Source organism: Denticeps clupeoides, chromosome 6 (assembly GCF_900700375.1).
Source record: "Denticeps clupeoides chromosome 6, fDenClu1.1, whole genome shotgun sequence".
NCBI classification, from domain to species: Eukaryota; Metazoa; Chordata; class Actinopteri; order Clupeiformes; family Denticipitidae; genus Denticeps; species Denticeps clupeoides.
The window spans coordinates 3,888,579-3,911,358 of NC_041712.1; the positions used below are offsets into that span (position 1 = coordinate 3,888,579).

The window sequence follows — 22,780 nt, forward strand, 5'->3', positions numbered from 1 at the left end:
CCTTCCAGCGCATTTCTGAGCCTGTGGTGGCTGCATTTCCATTTCTTTCTTCTTCTCTGCTGCTTTATGCAGCCACCGCCTCCTCTCTGTCTCCACTCTACACCCCCCTTTCCTCTTTCTCTTTCTTCCCCTACCTCTTTCTCTCGAATCGTCTCAGTTGAAAATCTGAAAGGAATCCTGCTCATCTATACAGTAAAGCAGCTAACTACCAAATGAGTTACCACGGTAACAAGGAGGTTGGTACCAAAAATATATCCCGTGCATCTTTGATACCTCCCGCTGCATTTTGATTTGTGATTGTTAAACATTGCTGAACTACATACAATTACACACCAATACATTCCTCTGAGCTTTGACTGCAGCATCCAGTGGGTCAAAAAAGTTTTCTTTAAATACCGGAGTTTTCATTGTTTTTCATTGTCATTGTTCAATTATTCTGTTAAGAAACCTTTTTTTGTTAGATGAAAAGAACTTCTCAAAACATGGATCATATACCCCACGTTTTGCTAATGTCATTTAGAGCTGGCAGTAATGAACTTAGTTTTTATTTATTGCATTACTGACACTTACTCTCTTACCTTAAATCTTTTGTCATATTTTTCTTTGATTATGAACAGTACATGAATGGTCATTGAGGGCCTATAAAAGTTTGAGTGTCGCCCCCTGGTGGTCAATCTGGTCATTCACACTTCTTTTTTTTTTTTTTCTTCGTTGAGATTTGCCACACCTAGTAAAGTCACACATGTGAGGGTTGGGGTGTGGACCAGAGGGTGTTGGTCAGAGTAGGGTAAAGTAGCCCTGATGTTCAGTGTGGTTTGTGTGTCTCTGCAGAGAGCCACAACTGGTTGGTAGCTGATTAACTCCTGAGCACTTTGCTTCAGTTGTTCAGTTGCATCAGAAGCACCTTGCTTCTTGTCATGTGCTGTTGGGACCCCCAACACTCTCAGAATAAATATGCAAATGTGTGCTTATTTGCTTGTGTAGTGTAAGGGGTCCACCCCGTGTGCAGAAGTAGTGCTTTTTCAGCAGCCTGTGGCGCTGCAGAGGGGATTTACGTAACGGCTGTGTGTGAATGTATGTGTGTAGATTTGATTATTGAAGAGGCGTCTGCATGACCAAATTGTCCCTCCTTTTCCTTTTTTCTGGTTCGCTTGTCAGTCTGAGAAATCCCTGGTGGTGCAAGAATATCTGGTAACAAGTTGCATTTCGGGTCTTCCTTATTCTCTTTCCCAGAATTGGAGAATGAGCTGGTCCGTTTGTGAGGATGGGAGAATAGGGAGAGTGGAGGAGAGCGATAAGAGAAACAACGCCGACAGGGCTGGGAATCCACTCCTTCCTCACAGCGTGCCTCCCTGCTCGCTTTCGACTCAAACTCTCCATCCAGCAATTAAAGCATCGTGATGTGTAGGTAGCGTAGTAAGCCTAGCGTAGCGCTCTTCTCTGACCATGCCGCCGCGCCGGAGTCCCAAAGCCAGAGATTGATACGGCGACGTGTGGCAGTTGTGTCACCGCTGGAAGCTCCAACTCAGGGATGTGATGTGGCTGAGGTTCTGCTCTCTGCCACATCCACCTTATGCCCTTATTCCCTGCCATGTTTTTTGCATGTTACTGTGCAATGAGGACGAATGCCAAGGTTAAGACCTGAGCGACTGTGACTCTGAGCTGTCAGTGTTGGGGTGACGGGTGAATGTGTGTCTCCTGTGCGTTCCGGCCCCACGCCGTCCCGGGCGTCTGGCTCGTCGCAAGCGTTGCTGCCGATAATTCATTAAGGATGAGCCGAAGTGCGGTGCGTTGCCAGGTCTGGGAAATAGCACCATTCTTCGTCTTGGTTTTTAATTGGGGAAGCCCGCTGCTCCTGATACCTTCTGACAGCTTCAGGACAGGCGCAGTAATGCATGCACAGAAGTGAAGAAGCCCTTTATTCCTTCCAACAAAAGCCTCCTCGTCCCGGTTTTTGCCGAGTTCTGAATGAGCCTGGGTGGGCTGCCAGCTTGGCTCTCAGACCGCGTGCAAGGCGGAGCTGCACTCTTCTCTTCCCTTGCTTGCCTTTCTGCCGTGGATACAGCAGTGTGATTCCCCAGAAGAAGGCTCTCTCTCTCTTCTCTCTCTCTCTCTCTCTCTCTCTCTCCTCTCTCTCTCGCACCCATGGCAGGATGGCAGCATCTTAAAAAAGCATTTCTGTGTCCATCTGTGAGGAGAGGCTGGATGCCTCCAGTTATTAACGTTTTTGCTGCCGGGGCACCGGTGATTTTTTTTTTTCTGGGTGGCAGATAAAGCAGTGCAGCTCATAATTTATGTATCATCCCCTTCCCCGGGATCTGGACAAATGCAGTGGAGGAGCGAGGGTCCATTAAAGGTGTAATAATGGTGGGCTGGTGGTACAGGAATACCAGGAACCTGAATGTGTGGGAAACAGGAGGCATTGGGGTTCGGAGGTGAGGATGGTGCGAACCTGCACTGCATTGAAGCTAAGCCAGGTTTATGTTGGACCATAATAATGTGGTCTGTGTGGAGCCCAGTGCAATGATGAGGTTGTGATGTGTTTGTGTTAAACTCATCAAATTCTTTTGCTGCCTCATATCATATATGGCAACCACCATATGATCCTGCTGCTGCACCATATTATCCTGCTGTTGAATCTATGAGAACCACCAAAAGCTGTACTATACTGCTCAAAAACCACGATTGCCCTGATACAAGATGCAATCCTATGCAGCAGAATGTCAGTTTAGATGAGGGGAGGTGCCAGGGTAAAAAGTGCAGGATAAAGAACATGACACAATAAGTGTGTCACGGGTTTGTGAGAAACAACCAAGTGTATTTTCTTAGCTGCTGTCATCAGTTGTGTCAGACCAGTTGTATAATATTAAAAACGTAAATGTATTTTAATTGAGATTTTATGTAATAGACTGAAATGATACGTGGTTTTTCAAATTTTAAGCAAATAAAATCTGAAAAGTCTGATGTGCATTTGTATTCGGCCCACCTGCATCAATACTTTATACAGCCACATTTCACGTATGATTACAGCTACTTTTGGGTTATGTCTCTACCACTTTGCACATCTAGAGACAAGAATTTTTGTCCATTCTCTGTTGCAAAAAAGCTCAGCTAGAATGGATGCAGAGTGTCTGTGAACAGAAATCTTCAAGTCTTGCCACAGAGCCTCAATGGGATTTAGGTCTGAATGGGCCATTCTTACATATGAATATATCTAAAATGGCTTTGTTCACTATTGTCATCAATGTCATGAGTGAATGATAAGAAAGTGATAAGGACTGTTGGAAATCATCCCTGCGGTGGAGAGAAGACAAGAGTGTGAAATGCTGCTATCACAGCAAAAGTCTTGAATGTTAATTTTTTTTTTTGCGTTGTTTGCTATTTTTATTTGATTATTACATAACCTCATGTGTGTTCTTTCTTATTCTTGTGTGTTCAGTTTTGTTCTATGATGTAAAAGAAATGCAAGACCCTTAAATGAGTAGGTGCGTACATAACATGAAAGTAGCTGTGGTATTGGTTGCAGGTATTAGGTGCAGAACCTGCAATCTAGCAGATGCTATTGTCACTGTTTTCTTTGTCATTTTGTTCTTCGGCTTCATCAAATGTGTCCAGAACTGTGACAATTCTTCAAGCTATTGGATGCAATAAATAATTGGAATGTGTGTGTATTCTTTTGTGCATTTGCCGGAGGTTGCTAGCATGCGAATGTTATGCCGATCATGATGGTTATATAACCTTGTGTGTAGTCTTTGTGTGACGGGCCATGCATATGGTTGTGGGCGTCCATGTGGGTGTGCGTGTGTGAGTGAGGATGTGACTGCGTGTGATGCTGTGTGGGTGGATGACAGTACGAGATTTGGTGTGTGTGTGTGTGTGTGTGTGTGTGTGTGTGTGTTTGTGTGTGTGTGTGTGTGTGTGTGTGGCCTGACTCCTGTAGCTTCCTCGCTCCCACGCAAAACCCTCAGACAGGCGCTGGAATAAGCGGGTGGTGTAATGATAGCCCTGATCTGCCTGATCTTCTGTGGCACCATCGTCCATCTGCACTGTGCACCCAGAGACGCATTAATCGGAACATTCTATTTTTTCTTCCTTATGAAGTCCGATGTCACTTTCTCTGAAGTACATTAGCTGAAAATAAAACTATTTACACTTCTAGAATGTTTCAGCAATTTGTGTGCTATGGGGCAGAATCCCAAAGAACTCAACATTTCCTTGGGGTTATCAGAGTGGGGATGTGCTTCCAAGGGAAAAACCGTGAGGAACTGTAAGAAAATTGAGCCTTCATTTGAACAAATCTCTCAAGTGTGGCCCAAAAGTATGTCCTCCTCCTCCAGAGTGGATCCATCAGGTGGACCCTTCACAGCCCAACTTATCCCAAGATTCAGTGCATGCCGTTGACAGCTGTTGTCACAAAAATGTATTTTTTGTATGCCACTTGAAGAACTGCAGTCCATGAAATGCACGTAGCCTTGATTTATCTTGTTACCATGGCACTTATTAAGGTTTGGGGAGTGATGGAATTAAGGAAACAAGAGGTCCATTTCTCAGTGGCTCACCAAGGAGTCAATTATCTTGCTCAAATTACATTTGTCATTTAGGAAAAACTGTCACATTTTTCTTCCAATCAAAATTGAGGATGTCTTTTCACCTTACAAGATTAAATTGATGATATGATCTCCTGTCAATCAAACATTTTCACTGAACGGTGCTGGGGAGGAGAACGGAACAAGCAAACCAGGTTAGGCTGTAGGAAATAATGGCTGCATGCTCAGAGGCAGAGGCAAAAAAACATTATTTCCAGGAGGAATGGGGCACAGACTTTTGTTTCATAAATGTGACAATTGTGTGTGTTTGATTTGTGGCATTAGCCTGGCAGTCAGGAAATGATGCAATGTGGAGCAGTAGTTCACCAAAGTTCACAGCAACTTTTTTTCCATCAGGAAGCAGCCTCCATAGAAGGAAAAGAGAAGAAGGAAAATGGACTCATTTGTGTTCAAAAAAGTGACAAGGAAGTCCGATGCATCTACCGAGGCATCATTTAAAGTGCCACACATCCTGACCAAGCACAAAAAGGCATTCGGTGATGGCGGGATAATGAAAGTTAGCAGAATCCTTATTCCAGGACCATAAAGTTAAGACAGAGTTTTTGTCTGCTATTGCCAGTGTCCAACTTGGTGCGAATACTGTCGCACAGTGTTTCAATTTCTGCATTGTTAAAAAATGTAAAGGAGGCTTTTTTGACAGAAATAAATCTTTGAAACATAAGTAGCTCTGCTACACTTTCATAAGGGTAAAAGTTGCATGTGGTAGGTAAACGTTTAGAGACCCCTGCTTTAAAGGCTTCTTTGGCCATTGGCTGTGTGTTGATAGCTAGCATGTGATCGAAGAAGGTTGTAATTATGGCAGCTGTACCTTTATGTATTATTAAAGTAGTATCTATACCATGCACACGCCACACACATACGTTACAAGATTCATTAATCGTACAGTTAAACCTGGCCGCCTATGGACGTGATGAAGTCGATGCATGGACGTGATGAGTTTGACACCTTAAGTGCTCTGCAATAGCAATAACCAAAACAGTACAATCATAATCAGTATGTTCTGCAGTGCTGTTCTCTTTTTCAGTGTGAAACCATGGGTGGGGTATCGGCCAGACACCAGTGCCAGTTCATGTGTGAAAATATCCTCATGGCCTCAGCGGCCTCATTAAAAAGTGCAGACAAGACTCATCCCAGTGGTGGAAAGCCCTGCACTCATTAGGCCAGCAACTGTTCTCACTCAGGTCCTCTCCTATCTGTCTTGACTCTCTGCATGTCCCTGCCCTCATCTGTGACAAGTGATCTAAATCTCCTGCTGGACATTTGTCATGCGGTTGTCATTAAAGTGGGGTCCTGCACAAATGTCAACATTCTCTGTGATTTTAGGTGGCTTCTGTTGGAATGAACTGAATTCAGACACACGTGTTCAGATGAATAATGATTATATTATTAATAGTAACACACAGCATTAAAACCACTCAGATAGGGGAAACATTAATCCGCAAGGTCCGATTGTGAAAACGATGTGTTGCAAGTGTAAGGAACAGGAGTTCTTGTTGGGTGCAGTGTTGGGTGCAGGCTCACGGGTGCCCAAGGTTCACTGGAACACCTTCCTCCTCTGGACTGGAGAACCCCTAGAGTACAAATATCCATACCCCTGTCAGAACCAGACCAATGGGGACGAGCTTTTGTGTCGTTTTCACCCGCAGAGCATGCAGACCTGCTGTCAGTGGCCTTTTTCTGCAGGATAATGCACCCATCAGCAGATCGCTGTCTGATGGAGCATTGATAGCTGGTGCTGGAACAAGAAAAAATTCTGTTCCATTCCATTATATCCAGAATAAAATCTGGTGCTACCGAGATGGCAGAACTTTATTCGACGAGAAGAGGACATTGTCTCCGGGTTCTCTCTGTGTCTTCCTGCATGTGCTGCCAGGTAGCCAGGGCGTGGTGTTGCTGCGAAATGCTTCCCCCAAACCCCGGGCTGGCGGTTCCCGTCTGCCGGGGATCCCTGCAGTAGGTGGGGGGGGGGGGGGGGGGGGGGGCGAGTGCCGCAGAGTGGTCGGGTGCAGCGATGGGGAAGCGATTCCGAGCTGCCCCACATCCGAGAGGCAGGCTGGCGCGCACCTCCACGCCCCGGCGCTATGAACTCCGTCTCAGACAGGAGGTAGCGGGAGAGGAGGCAGCGCGTCCAGCAGCCCCAACACACACTCTCGCACTCACCATGCAGGAGGCGAGGGAGACGGGCTCCGAGGTAAGGAAGTCACTGAGGGCGCTGGGAGTTGGGGTGCGTGCTCGAGGTAGTTTGGGGTGTCTGCGTGCATTGCAGAGAGACAGGCGGTTTCTGTCTCAGACACTGTCTGGACTAAACAACTGCAGTAAAAGTGTCTTACCCTGAGAAGTCTCTCTCTCTCGCTTTCTGTCTCTTGCTCTCTCTCTCTCTCTCTCTCTCTGTGCAGTCTTTCTTATTCTCGCCAGTCAGTTTAAAAAAGCTGGCATGAACATTACAGCAGCACCAAGCACAGAACAGTTCTGATAATGACCCCAAATTAAAGAGTTCCGTAATTTGTGGCATATGGGAATTTGGAGGATATATACAGTTGATTATCGAATGCCCTTTGCCTGAATTCTGAGCTGATTTTTGTAGGTTTTCTAGTATGTCCAGATGAGGTTGTGGTGTTCGTGTGCTGTAAATTCATGTCTGGGCTCAGTTTGGGGTTTGGGGTTTGGCTGAAGAGAAGTTGTGTTGAATGGGAAGTTGGGAACCTCCCCCGAGGGTCATGGGCATGCATCACTCTAAGTGTGTGTGTGTGTGTGTGTGTGACCTCAAGGCTGATAAGGGGTGCCGAGGGATTGGCTGCGGTCAGGTCCACCCCCTCCTCCTGCGTATGCTGTTGTAGGACGGCCAGTGGGACGGCCACTGTTTGTTTTGGCTGGAGGCTGATGTGCCACTTGGATTACAGGAGTCACCGTCGGGAGGGCAGCAGTGTTGTGTGGAGACACCAGGACAGACCTTGCATATGTAGCTGGGACAAGTCTCCGTCAGCTCCAATCAGGAGGCCATAGTGCATTCTTCTCCTCATCTGTCCTCTCGGCCCCTTTTCTCTCCTCAGAATGTGGCCATTGTTCCGCGAGGCTCTCGAGTTTCGGCCCTTGCCGAGGAACTGTCCAGGCCGCTCAGAAGAGTCCTCTCACGTTACACCTCCCTCTTTCTCTCTCCGACTCTGTGTGTCTGGGGCAGGCGGTGAGGTAAACAAGGCCTGGGAACAGATGGAGGTTCTGTTCCTGTCGCCGTGACTCACCCCGCCGTCTGAGTCGGGGTGCTCCGACTGCAGACCCGAGCGCTCCTCCGCCTCCACACCACTCGTCCAGGAGCTCCTTCGCTCGGCGTGAATGAGCCTGAAAGAATGTTTTGTCAAAAATGTAGAATGATTGGTGAATAATGAATGTTCTTTTTTTAAAAAAAACCTTTAGCTGCACTTTACAGCTTGCATCAAAACCTCCTCTTCATGAAAATTTAAAAGATTTTTTCTTTTTATTGAATGTTCATACAGTGATGTTCATGAATGTTCATACACTTCTGACCTGACAGTTTTACTGGATGAGAGGAAGAAATCTCTTTAAAGATCATTTGGTCTGATTATAATACTCCCAGTCTCAGTGTCTGCATCAATGACACCTTTTTTCCTCATTAAAGATTAATCAAAAGTCACAGTCCTTTTTTTACCGTCTTACCTTCACAGCTGGTGGGTAAACTGTGCTGAAGTCCAAATCAATCAGGTTGTTTCATTCCAAGAGAAATTAGTGCTAGAATTTTTACTGTTTACAGTTAAATAAAGAGATGCATAAATAAAACTGAACAAAAGTCCCAGACAGATGGACAATGGCAACAGTAGACAGACAAAGATGGGCCATGAAAAAAAGGAGACCATTAAACACAACGGGATGTGGAAAATGAGACGAGACATGGTCAAAGGGCCGGTTCTCCAGGTAATAGTGCAGCGATGTGACTGCGATTGTGCCGTGGCAATTATTGTGGCCTCGTTTTTTTATTTTTTTTTATTAGCTCTTCATCTTTACTTAACGCTATTCACTTTTCTCAACAACGCGTTAAGCGGTCACTGAATTTAAGTGTCAGGACGTCCCCGTTCCAAACATTGTGTTGGAATATTACATTTTACTTATTTTAAAAGATGCAACAATAATAGCCCAATAAATATACAAGGCAGGTCCAAATTTAGAGCTGCAGAGCACAGCCTAGTTCTAGAGGTGCCGTGTAATGTCATGGTAAACGGTAAATCAGGGAGCCTTTGCCACGGCAGCATTTCGTGATGCAGGAATGTCTATACCGCCTAGTCTTATAGCTGTTAATGTAATGGAGATTTAACCTTGCTTTCAATCAGGGCTGTTGAAATGAATCTCATAATCGATGCGTGGTGATGCAGATGTGGACTATTCTGCATCGATGCAGTGCAGAACTTAATCGATGACACCATAACGATGTTGCTTGGTGAATTTCTGCCGGTGGCATTAAAGTCCACGCGGACGTTGGAAATGAACGCCCTCTGAAAACCATACACATTTTTTTTAGCTGCGTTCGATTGCCGTCTGTAAAACCATGTTTGACCTTGAAAAACACACTTTCTCCTGGAACTACACTTTCCCATCAAAACTTTACATGTCTAACACTGTGAAACACTGAAGAACATCATTTCTAGCAGTATCCTTAAAGAAAATGTGAAGTTTCATGTGTTTTCAGCTTTGTTTCTGTCAAACTATGTTTGACCTTGAACGGAGGGCTTTAAAGTGATTTTCAGCGCATGTAACGCGCAAACATAAAAAAGTTGATTCCTGACAGTGCATTCTAATCTTTTCACAACTTTTTCCTTCTTACAACATAGAAACTTCATTTCCAACACAGAAAGTTGAAGAAATCAGAATATCTCATGTGTTTTCAGCTTGTTTTCTACAAAAACACGTTTGACCTCGAAAAAGTGACTTTCTTTTGATAAAACACTTTCCCATCAACATGCTTGATGCTTTTTAATGTTTCAGGATGTTGGCAGAAATTGATGGCAAGAAAAAGTCTATTTGACGGCATCTAAACGCGCAGCTGAAGGAACACTGGTGCTGAACGTTCAGTCCGTGCTCCCCTGAAGCCACGAACGCCTGAAAAAACGCCTAGTTGAAACATTCACGTGAACAATACTTTAACTCTCATGTCCCTGACGTATTTGAAAATGTGAAGTAATGTAGAAATATGCATGGTATGCATCTTGATCGATAAACGTAAGCGAATCGTGAGACCAGTGAAGGTCCACACCTCTACTGTACCCATATTTCTAAATGGGAATATAGTGTGGGGCTCTCTGCATTTTCACAGCAGAACAGGTAAAAGGTGTGATTTCTATTTCGAGAAGGAATGACATGCTGACAGTGAGAGGACTTTTTTTTTACTGCTTGCTGTTCTCCAACTGCTGTTTTTTTTTTTTGGAGGGGGGGTGTTGAGTGTTTATTGGTACCCACCCGCTGCCACATTTAAAATGTGTAGCCTGCTGTGGAATACAGATTTAGGAGAAGACTAGTAACCTGAGCAGATGTGTCTGTTGTCATGGCCGCCGCTCCACCACCAGGCCCACACCCGGAAGAAGACATAGACCTGTAAACATCCGGCCGCCATCTTGTTTGCTACAAGCTCATTGTAGTCTTTGTACTCTGCTGAAAGCCTTCTTTACCTGGATTGACTCTGCCTCACACCAACCAATCTGAACGGATCCTTGCCTGTTCCTATTTTGCCTCTGATGCCCTTGAATATTCTTCTGATTTGCCCTCCAAGTCCAAGTGGTCCTGCTTCTGAGTCCTAACATCTGTCCATCCATCCCTTCACCTGACTGTGTGTCCCTTTGCCTGACGCAAGTGATGTCCAAGGCTGCCTTGGCTCATTTGAGCTGCAGTGTGACAAACATTTCTATGTTTTATGTGTTCCTCTATTAAACTGATGTCCCAGTTTCACCCACAAAAATCACGTATTTCCTTTTTTTGGTCATGAATAAGTTTTATGTCAACTGAAACAGAACTGGGTGTTGGAGGCATGTTTCTGTCTTCTGTAAAAAAAAAATGCTTTTCAGCTTGCCTTGTGTGAGCAACATCGTACAAAACTGCCTTCTTCAAATCTCCTCCATCGAACTGTTGTGGCTCTCCAACACCCACTTAACCGTGTGTCAGGTGTGAAGGGTCGAGTTCTGGATCAATAACTGGAAAGCTGAGATAGAATTGGTCATGATTGTGAGGTTGAGATTTGAGGCACTCATGTCTAGTGGTGTAGTAACGTTGGGGTGTTATGGTCCCTGATAACATTGTTGCTGAGCCCTTTTAAGGGCCTGAAAGTGAAAAAAGTGAAAGTGAAGTTACTCATTGTGAAGCACAGCTCACGGTGCACACAACGAAATGTGAGCAGTGTGCAGTCATGTTGCCCGAGGAGCAATGTGGGGGACGGTACTTTGCTCAGTGGCACCTCAGTGGCACCTTGGTGGTTAGGCCACCACTGCACCACTGCCTAGGCATTAATATTAGAGCTATAATGACTGATAATATAACTGAGACACTAAAGTCCATGACACTTCTGTCACATTTCCTGAAGACAGATTTTTGTGATTGGTTAGATTAGGATAGCTCAAAAATCAAAACACCGCAACTTAGTATTCAAGATGGAGCTAAAAATGCGAGATTATCTAACATTAAGGTCCTGTCTAAGGTCCTGCAGTGACTAGAGATGGTGAACAGAGTGCTTTTTGCCATTCTGCTTCACCGTTCAGAGACCAGCAGCTCGATGGTCGGATTTGGAATTTGTCCCCTTATGTCGTCACAAGGGGAAAGGTTACATGCCATTCTGTCTGCATTTAACATTGTGGTGTACATGACGTCATCTCCTCCTCTCTCCTCCTCTCCTCCTCATCCCGTCTCTCTCCTCCTCATTAGCATTTAAAGCTACAGACACCAAAATGGCACGTCCTGGGGAAATCTCATTGTGTGACTGGATAAAAGTTGCACTAAGACTGAATTTTGGAATGAGATGTCACACACACAGTATAAGGGGACCAGTAAGACCACCGATATAAAAGCAAAAACAATTTCATGTCAGGGGACCTTTAACCAGTTTAGGCTAATATCTGTGAATCCATGAGTGAGAAATCTGCATCTTCAGTTGCATGGAGTATAAATCAAGGGATGTAACACTAAGATTATGTAATTCCCTTGTGAGACCTCACATTGAATATGTTGTCCTGGCTGGGTCACCTTTCCTGAAATGAATTTAGCTGTTCTACAATGGGTTCAACATAGGGCTGCAAGAATGATAGATACACAGGTCTAGATACTGTTCATCCAATAACATATTTCAGCACGAATTCAAACGCAAAATTGATGTCAGGGGGTTAGTGCAAGCCAAAAACCCTGGATTCCTTCCGGTCTGAACTAAAACAAGATTTTAAAAATTATTATTTCAACTCCTTCCAAGTGAGCATTGTGGTGCCAAGTGGTAACTTTGTCATGTTTTTATTTTTATCATGCAATTTTATACTCCATTATAGACTCAGCGGATATGGTAATAAACCTAGCCTAATTCTTTCATCACATTAACTTAGCTTTTGTACTGGAAAGCTATTTATCTGTTGAAATAAATGCATTTGCTTCAAGTCTCCGTGGACCGTGTTAATTAATTCTTGTATGCAAACCAAGTTTATGTCTGTTAAAGGGGGAAAAAAAATGTTTTTTTTATTTTATTTCTTTTAATTCTGTCAGTGTCGCTCCACTTATTTCTCAGGAATCGCTTTATTTGCTGCATTCACACTTGTTTATGGCTCATAATGAGGAGAGCTCTCCTCCCTAATGGCTTGAAGTGGGCTCTTGCTTAGTTGATTTACTGCGGCTGCTCAGAATTCTTTTTTCCCTTTTCACAGTGTCACTTCTGGCACGCGTGTTTTAATTTTATCGTCAGCACTCAAGTGCGCAGCATCCGTCCCCTGTAAACAACCTTAATGGTGGCTGCCGGGCCATTGATGTTGATCGGTGGGAGCTCTTTATGCCTGGAGCTTACACATGTTTAGAGGGGAGACTAAAGTCATGTCTGTCTGTGTCTTTCTCTCCCATTTTCACCGGTCCGTATGTCTGGGATAGTGCCATGGTGACGGGCGGATTTTTTTTTAGCTTCTCTAGCAAACTACCGCAGAGACTGTCCTTAATTGGACTTCATCCCTTTAATTAAATGAGCTATTATTAAAACCTCTAAATTCAAATCTTAATTTGATTTACACTGTATGGTCTGGTGGGGACCAAGCTAGTGGTGAAGTGTATTTAAAGTCAGATAGTATTACAAAACTTGCAGACTCTATGTTACTATGACAGCTGGGTGAAGTCAGGTGAATGCTTCTTAAATCAATGTTCTCGTTGTAACTCGAGAAAAGTGTATTGCAGAATTAGCATTTGAAAAAATGAACTGTTTTAGGCCTGTGTAGATCTCTCCCACCATGTTGGATAAGGGTCTGTTATGTTCCTTATCTCAGCTGCTGGAACTACAGAGTCCAGCTCTGATAAAAAAAACAACAACACATAGCCGTCTCTCCTTTATCCCGCCTTCCCAGCACACTGCAGCATAGAGAAGAATGCTGGCCACCACCGACTGGCAGAACATCAGCAGGGGTTTCATGTAGATGCTGAAGGCCCATGGCCCTTTCAGGCAGCCAGTCTATCCTGTTTTATATCCTGACATATACTGTACAGGCCAAAAGTCTGGACACACCTTCTCATTCAACTTGTTTTCTTTAATTTCATGACCATTTACGTTGGTAGATTCTCACTGAAGGCATTAAAACTTTGAATGAATGTGGAGTTATGAACTTAACAAAAAAAGGTCAAATAACTGAAAACATGTTTTATATTCTAGTTTCTTTGCTCTGATTACTGCTTTGCACACTCTTGGCATTCTCTCGTTGAGCTTCAAGAGGTCGTCACCTGAAATGCTTTTCCAACAGTCTTGAAGGAGTTCCCAGAGGTGTTTAGCACTTGTTGGGGTCCAGCTCACCCCAAACCATCTGGATTGGGTTCAGGTCCGGTGACTGTGGAGGCCAGGTCTCCACTTTTTGTTAAGTACATAACTCCACATGTGTTCATTCATAGTTTTGGTACCTTCAGTGAGAATCTACTAATGTAAATGGTCATGAAAATAAAGAAAACTCATTGAATGTGAATGTGTGTCCAAACATTTAGCCTGTACTGTATGTTTTATATATTCATTTTGAAAATATGCGTTACCAAAAAGGTTTAGTTGCTTGGTAACAGACATGAAAGCTGTTTTTTAGGATTTAAGATTTCAGATTTAAGGATTTAAGAGTTAATTATTTAATAAATTCAAAACAACAAATTGAGAAAATCCCATACTCTTAAGTTTATACTGAAGACAGGAAAGTGCCTGCTGTACCTACAGGAAGGTACAGCAATTTTCAACACATACCTGACACAAATCCTTTTTTTTTTAAAGAAAAGATGCTGATTGCAGCAGTTTACAGAAATGTAGATGTCCTTTCAGCTCCACTGTTGGATAAAAATTTGAGGGTAATAAGCACAGTGCGCCAGCGTCACAAAGGCATAAAAACTCATGCAGGAAGAACATGTGTGTGCAGATGGTCTGACTGTGTGTGAACAAACATTCTCCTGCTCCTACTGTTACTCTGAAAGCTGGTTATTTACTTTGGTGTGCAAGTTCAGGAAATAAGTTTAACCGCTTAAGATCTTGCTGCATGCTTCTTTCCCTGCATGAGGTGGAGGGGAGAAGCACATAAAGGCGGCCTGTGCTCTACATAGGAATCTGCACTTTTCCCTCACTATACTGTGCGGTTCTTCATCACGGCCTTGTCTGAGATTTGCCTCTGAATTTCTAGATGAAATATTAATTGCAGCTTACAGGGCTCTGCAGCAAAGAGGCCTTGTGTCACGAGAGATCCTCCTTTACGATATAATGATTCTCCCTGGATCAGCAGGATTGAGATTGTAATCACAGTCAGTCAGAGCTGCTGCAGAACGATGGGGCTTTTTAGTGTTTATTTCTTATAGGTTCTCTAGGTTCTCTGGCATGGAAAGCTATTTTTCTCATTGCATGCTCACTAAAAGCCTGTGTGAGGCTTCATGGCCATGATTAAACAAATCATCTGAATTTGGTGAGGTTAGAATACAAACCGTTTTGTACACAAGCACAGGTTCAAGCAGGGAGATGAACACCCAGGAATGAAGGACAAGTGACATCAATAAACACAGAATGAAGAGAAAATTGAACACAGGAGCTGAAAAGAGCAGAATAGACCATGGAAGAAGTGACAAAGAAGTACAACGCGGACTAGTGGTTGCTAAGGACTGATGGGGCCTATGCCAGGAGTGTCATATACAGCACCAGACTGTCACATTACTGCCCGAACAGTGTAATAAAATGGCAGAGTGATGTAATAAAGCAGACACTTGATATCTTGAGATCTCTTCTCCTATAAATATGCTAGGTTAGACATAACTGTGCAATAAATTTGTAATAAAATATTAGTTGCTTATCAAGAAATAATGTCTTGCTTGACTTGTTTGACTGACTTGATGAGTTTTAGAATTGTCAGGATTGCCTGCAGCTGGGCTCCACACCTGACTCCAATCCTGACGCCCCATAAATGCCAGAGACCTCCGCCCCTTCAAGATCTCCGACATTTTCGTGAACTTGACATTGTAACCGTGTAGGTGTTAGTAATTTCAGTTCTGGCAATCGCCACACGCCTGCGGGTTTGTTTGTGTTGTTCCCCTTTATTTCCCGTTTTTGGCCACCGCGCCATTCTTTCTTTGTGTTTATTGTTTGTTATATTAAAAACCCTTCCCAGTATGTCAGACCTCTGCGCTTCCTTCCCCCGTAAGTCCGTAGTCGTCACAAGAATATGCTCTTTGAAAAGTGTGTGCAAAATAAATGACGTGGGCGCCTGTCATGGCTGCCCACTGCTCACCAAGGTTGGTGGGTTAAAAGCAGAGGACACATTTTGTTGTGGTCACTGTTTGCTGTGCTGCAGTGTTTCACAATGACAATCACTTCACTCAGACTTGAGACTGATTAGGTGAATGTTCACCAGCATTCAGAATATTCATCCAGTCCTACTGTAGCCAGAATATGTGTATATTAAACCTGGCACTAAGGTACTTTTATGGTTCGTAATGGAACAGTTTGAGCCACAATGGCCGGTTAAAGGGGTGGCATTTTTGAAGCTGCTATAAATAATCCGAATGTTCTTTTCTCCCCAATGACGTTGGGCACACGATGATGTGAATATATGTCCGTAAACGTGGGACTACAACTGACACAGTGCACCCAGACGTGCAGTGAGCTATGGCCAATTAGCCAATGGCATAGCGTGTGCCTTCATATTGATCCAGCGGAGTGCGCTGCTTCTGTGTTACTGCCTGCATTCTTTGGCCAACTATGAGTCATTTCATGCAGTAAAAATGATTGTGTCCCATTTTGCACTGTAGATTATTTTTATGAGGCACATTAATATGATGTTTTACATCATGTTTGTGAGTCTTCCATTTGCACACTGTGCTGAAACCTCAGTGAGTTATGCATTACAGGTTTTCATTGCATTAAGGGTTATCACATGCAGAAATTAATTAATTAAAAGTAAATGCACGTCTAATAGGGCTACATTTTATTGGTTATATATTAGTTGAGGACCAAGGATATACTGTATATATCTAGTTCAACAATGTGAGCAGCTCCTACTGTAAAGCTTTGTAGATATATAATATAGACAATATAGAGATATAATCTCTAGTAGGGCTATAACCTCTAAATGTCCTTGCTGGGCAAGCTAAGCTATTCTCTAGTGTCAGAGGTATAGCAGCAAACCTTCATTAACCTTCATAATGGGCATTCATAAAAAAAACATCTCCTAATGGCAGAAACAGAGCATATTTAAAAATGTCACTGGCTCTGTAAATACTTTTAATTTGCATCCCTAAATCTCATAGTGTGTGAAAGTCACAGGTCAATATCGCTAAACAGAGCTGTGTGTCACATTTTGCATTGTTCTCTTTCTGGATGGTTGCAGCTTTGTACACGGAACACTATAGCCACTGCAAAAGTAATTTTCCATGAAATCTACTCAGTTGAAGTTCACAATGATGCACAAAACTCTGGCATTGCCGAGCTGTTTGCTTCTTTGCCAGTGGCTTTCGGAATTTCTGTGCCACTGTGCCACCTAATGGCCATGGAAATGAGTGTGTTTTATCACTACTGCAGTTGTGCAGCTAGTGTACCTCTTTATGAGATCAGATTTAGCTACGATTTCTTTTAAATAAATCAAAATGTTGATGGTGTGAGAGCTTTTATTAGGGCTGAATTAAAGAGCCACCCCCTCAACATTTTCTAGCGTGACTCACAAGGAAATCTCTTCTCAAGTAGGTTACCTTCCATAAGTGTGGGTGATTCCACCAGTTGGCAAGATTGGAGGCTTGGCACAACCTGTCTGTGTACATTGCCTCTAGTGTGTGTGTGTGAGACTATGAAAATATGACTGGCTGCCACATTCATCTGTATAGTTTTTTTAAATGTAATCCCAGTGTATATTCTATATTTATTTCTTTTTTATACAACTCACTGTTGTAGAAACCTTTAACTTTCTAGTGCCTGGTCTAGTAGAACACGATTATCCATCGTGTTTATGTCATAATGCTGCAAAAAACACTTCAGCTACTTCACAATTAAAATATTTTACAATAGTAATAGGAAATAAATAGCTTACACCATCGTGGTCACTATCTACAACCAGATATCTTTCATGGTAAACATCTGAATTCATTGCTGCTGGGAAATGTAATTTGTTGCTGTGCATGCAGCCCCAGAGAAACGTGCGTTTCACGTCTCAGAAGGATACTAGCCATCAGAAGATTATCATATTTTGAGAAACATTAGCGCGCACACACGCAATTTCCATTCAGATGTTGCTCAGAAAATCTGCTTCAATAACACATATTATCATAGACTGAATATTGTAACCAGTAAATGAAAATGAGACATCAGAGCCACAATAAATCACTGTACCTTTACTTTTGTACTGAAGTACATAGTTTGTTTACTTTGTCGACCACTGCTGGTAAGATACATCCAAACAGACACACCAATGTCACACATGATCTTTTATGTATTGATTAAATAATTGATTGATTTGTTTATTTGGTCATAGACCCATGCAATCCAATCACAAGTGAGAAAGTTCAGATTATCAGTCTGAATGCAGTCATATGTTGTAAAAGAGAGAAGCTACCCATCTCATGTCAGCTATAGAGGCCAAGATGATATGGATATGACCCTGATAGGTGCTCTCAAATTATTCCCTATCATATTATTCCCTAATTATCACACCATAGACCAGAATCAAATTCCTTGTATGTGTTCACTCTCATACTTGGCCAATAAACATGATTCTGATTAAGCGATGGAATACATTGTTTTATGAAATGAAAGTAAATCCTGGTGTGCATGTGTATGTTTATTTGCATGTTTATTAATTAAATTGTGTGTATTGTTGCTCGGATGAGCAGTGTACTCAGGCACATGTCTCAGATCTGGTTGACGGGAGGATAAAGCAGAATTATTGCCGCTTATCTGCACTGCCCTGTTCTCTGCATACATGCATCGTGTGGTGGAGTGGGTGGACGTTTAATGAAGATGTTCCCTTTGCACACTCACACCCACCAGGTCTTGTACTGCAAGCTTAGCTCAGTTGAACGTGCATGAAATGTAAAGCATGAAATATGCCGGTGCTGCAGTGCAATGAAAATTAGCCACCAAGCTTTTTCCCTTATTGAGCTTGAGCCCAAAAAATCTGTGGCAATATTCACCAGATGCAACGTCTTAAGAGCTTTCAATAAGAAAGTAAATCAAACATGGTATTTTATGCACCCTCCATCAGAACCTTGGAGGTAATTTTTTTCCTTTGATTAAATGGTTATTGAATATTGAACCACACAAAAAATGTGTGTGTGTGCTTGTGTGGCGTTGTTTAAATGCAGGCTCTTCTGGAAGTCTGCCTGAAGTGGTGAGCATTAGTCCTTGGTTGCCTAGGGCTTGTTGTGATTATATATGCTACAGCATTTACAGAGCAAATCTCCGACATGAACTTTCAATTATCACCTACCTTACCCCCTTCTCCCTCGCTCTGCGTCCTCTCACCCCAGGCCCATATTGGATCCCCGTAAGTGGGCATAATGCCCTAACTCACCCTGGGTCTGCTCACGTTGAGTTTCAATATATGGCAACGTGACTCACTTTTCTTTTTATGGATGCATACTCAACAATAAATTCCTGTTCTATTTTTTTTATTAACATTTTGTGATCTCCTAAGCTGAGCAATCTATCTAAAAAAAATTTTTCAGCTTTTTCCAATCGATTATCATGTATCACTGGTTTGAAGTGTTTTTCTTTCAGATTTCAATTGAAACATGCTTCGTTAGATGCTAAATGATCTTTAAAATTGTGTTTCTGCAAGACCTTTTTTATGTTTTAATTATTAATGACCTATATCTCCACCACACTCCCATAGACTGTATAACACCTGAAGTTAGAATTAGATGAAGTTAAAAAGCTTGTGAGTTAAATGTAAACCGTGCGTAGCTGAACCTACTTGTCGGTTCCACACTCCATTCTCCCCATTATACGAATTCTTCTCCGAAAGCTTCTAAAATATTTCAGTGATATGATCTCGCTGAGTGGTTACGTTTTAATGGCATGCTCTGTGCAGTGCAGGGACAAGATGACATTTCTGCATAAATATAGAATTAATGCTGTGAATGTACCGGGCTGTCCTTGTAGCGCAGCATGAATAGTGTGTGGTTCTGAACTCTGTGTGCTCAGCTAAACACATTTAGGTCCATCCAGCCCTTCCTGTGCTGAACCAGGGCTGTTACAGAATAGGCCAGATCTTTTTGTGCTGATCGACGCCCTTTCCAGAATTCTCTTGTTCTGCGCTGATCAATGCTGTTTTTTTTTTTTTTATCTGTAGGAAATGGGGGCTATACTGAGCCACCAGGATAGTCGGGAGTTTTTCGTAAAGGGTTAAGTGTGATAGTGGCTTGTAAAGAGTGAAATTAACAAACTTTCTAAACTTCCATATTGGTTTCTTTCTTTTGGGAGCATCAGAGGAGCTGCGCTCAGCTCAGGGCATACGTTGGTAATGAATTGCTTTAAATATCATTATAATCAGAAGGTTCAAACCCTGAACCGCCAAGGTGCCACCCTCCCCCACACACTGCTCCCCGGGCTCCTTTCCTGGCAGCCCGCTGCTCCCTCAGGGCATGAGTTAAATGCAGAGGACACATTTCACTGTGTGCACTGGGTGCTGTGCTGTTGTGTGTCACATCACTTTCCTAAATATTTTTTTCTTCAAAATATTATTCAGTAAGCTACTAATTTAAACATGACAAATGTCATCAAGCAACTCACTAAACAGGTTTATACCCACTCTTAAATAAAAACGACAGATTCATTTAATCAGATTAGTTGTTCTCGAACCTTTCCTTATTCGGTATGATTTGGTCGAAATGAAAATCTAATCAGCGGCTCATCATGCTGAGGAAGGTATGCTGGTGCTGAACATTCGGACAATAACGGACACCGAATTGCTGGCATAGAAATAGACGGGCAGTGTTTCTGTATTCCAGAAAAAAACATGGAAGTTTGCCATTTTACAGAATGATGCCTGAGACCCGCTGGAGTTGAGTCATGACAGACGTCACTACCGTGAGCATCTTCCCGGGGCGCAGCGAGTCTGAGCAGAAACGGGAGAGAGAGAGACAGGGGAGAGGAGTGAGTGAGGAGGGAAGAGAGCTGGTGAGGGGGACATGGGACAACGCTCGTCCACGGTAGCGTGTGAGAGAGAGGGGGGGGAGGGATGATGAACAGGGAACGTTTGATGGTTATGAAGTGAATCGAGGCAGTAAGTGTGTTTGCGTGTGTGTGTGTGCATGTGTGTGTGTTTGCACACGGGGGACTTTCAGCAGCTCTTCTGAACAGCGTGCCGCTCCTCGCCCCTCCACTCGAGTCGGCCGGCCGCCACCTAAGGAATGTCTCCCATCGTCTCCCCCATGCTCTGCCACTGCAAAGTTGCCTGCTCCAACAACACGCTGTCACTCATGTTCGGATGCAAGGTAGGCTTTCCGGGAATTCCGGGGCTTTTACAACAAATAATCCAGTTTTAAAATGAGACCGCCGCACTGTGTCCTTCTGAGTAAAGATGGTTGTCAGGAAACCTCTACGTTGAAGCCTGAGAGGCAGCCGGTCGAGTGGCTGCCGTTAATGAGGTGATTCATGTCAGGAGCGCTTTCATCACACACCACTGGCACGTGGGATTTGTTTTAATAGCGTTTAATCCGGCAGCGTAACTGCAGTGTTCTGAAACCGCCTAGACCGCAGGGTAAGTGGTCTGAAAATGTCTTTTATTAGCAGATGGAGTCGCTGTGTGTGTGTGTGTGTGTGTGTGTTCAGTGATGTAATGTCACACCGCAGTGTTCTGCAGATCCATATTATTACTACTTTACAAAGAGAGTGGTGTTTCACTCTTCCAGACTTCTCATTTGTCATCCGTTCCTCACACCATCACGCCAGAGGAAGATAAAGTTGACTTTAATCTTGAGTAAGTGTGGTTCTGTGTGCGATGGTCCTCCTCCCAGCAGCTCTGTAGCATCGACACACTCCTGATCCAACTGAGACTAATGATACTCTGAGCCCAATGCTGAGTCTGCAGAACTTGGTAAGCGATTGATCAGAGCTATTGATAAGTGATCAGCAGCAGAGTCGACTACTTGGGGAAACATACATTTTAAAGAATCAGCCAGTTATTGGAATAATTTCTTGGCTGTTGCGGCAGCATATATTATTATGTAGCATAGTTCATATTATAGTGTGAATTCTGATTGATGATGGGTGGGTGGTAGTAGCCTAGTGGGTGTCACATTTGTTCATGAACTTGAAGGCCACAGTCCCAGGCTCAAACCCCACATACTACCTGTCCCTGAGCAAGACACTTAACCCTGAGTGTCTCCAGGGGGACTGTCCCTGTAACTACAAATCTTTTATCATAGAGACCTGGTTACAGACAAAAAAAAAGTAATTCTAAGTCTCTTTGAAGACACACCTTGGTGCATTTCAACTCCAGTTTTTTGGCCAGATGAGTACCACGTTCTCCATGACATTTTGCTTAGCGATTTATTTTTGCAAAGATATTGAATTGAACTGACATAATCTGAAAAATGTTTGTTGTTTAGTTGTTTGCTGCATTCCCCGGCCATGGTGCTACCATGGAGCCTAGAGAGTTGTGAAGACCACGTCCTGCGCCTCCATCTCAGCGCTCCATGAGAGCGACTAGCTGAGTCTTGACCCAGTGCGAGGAGCAGTGGGTTTCTAAAGCCGTGGAAAAGGGGTCAGTGCACACAACTGACGCAGAGATCCCACAGAATCCTGCGCAGAGCCTGCAGTTCGCCTACGGACATGCCACCTCACATTCTCATCCTGCTCCGTCCTCTCGAGCAGAGCGGAGAGAGAGAGTGGAGCACATGACCGCCACCACTGGAGTAGCCCTGCCTCCACTTTCATCATTTACATCAACACACACTACACCCACACAGAGGAGATTCATGCAGCACTGACATCTTAACACAAAAACCCAGGGGTGATGAAGAACACACACCAATGGTCCAATAACACACAGCAAAACTCATCGTTGATGATGCATTAACACACACACACACACACACACACACACACACACTCAGCAGTCTCACAGTCCCCTCACTGCTACATTAACCCACATACGCACAAAGACACTATAAAAGTGACTCTTCTTCCTTACCCAGACCCATACGTAACCCAGAGCTTTCTGCTGAACACCGCTTCATCTCCACCTGGTGCTGGCAGCTTCGTTTCTCGTACATTTCATTTGCTTATTTATGCCCTTTTCTGGGAAATGAGATCTTGCAGTCATGTGGTTGTTTTTTCCGTGACTGCCAGGCACTTTCCACACCTGTCCTGAAGGGATCTCACAGGGATCGAATAATGCTTTGAAAACATGACAACCTCAGTCTTTTTTTGCTTGTTACTTTAGCCATATATTTTCACCAAACATCCACTGATTCTTCCATTTAAGATGGCTGATGTTTGAACTTTT

At 43.4% G+C, this 22,780-nt stretch overlaps 1 protein-coding gene across 31 annotated transcripts in view; it reads left to right on the forward strand.

Annotated features, from left to right (window-relative positions):
- Nucleotides 1–22,780, forward strand: part of dlg2 (discs, large homolog 2 (Drosophila)) — a 255,544-nt gene that overhangs the window by 121,498 nt on the left and 111,266 nt on the right. Inside the window, exon 1 of one of the 31 annotated variants that reach the window (XM_028982823.1) lies at nt 6,659–6,798. The exons of 28 other annotated variants lie outside the window; for them this stretch is intronic. In XM_028982823.1, the coding sequence (XP_028838656.1) occupies nt 6,769–6,798 (30 nt within the window). In that variant the 5' untranslated portion in view covers nt 6,659–6,768. Of the gene's footprint in view, nt 1–6,658; nt 6,799–20,630; nt 20,766–22,780 lie in introns of those variants that run through there. 2 more of the 31 variants (XM_028982817.1, XM_028982834.1) reach the window with 2 other exon arrangements.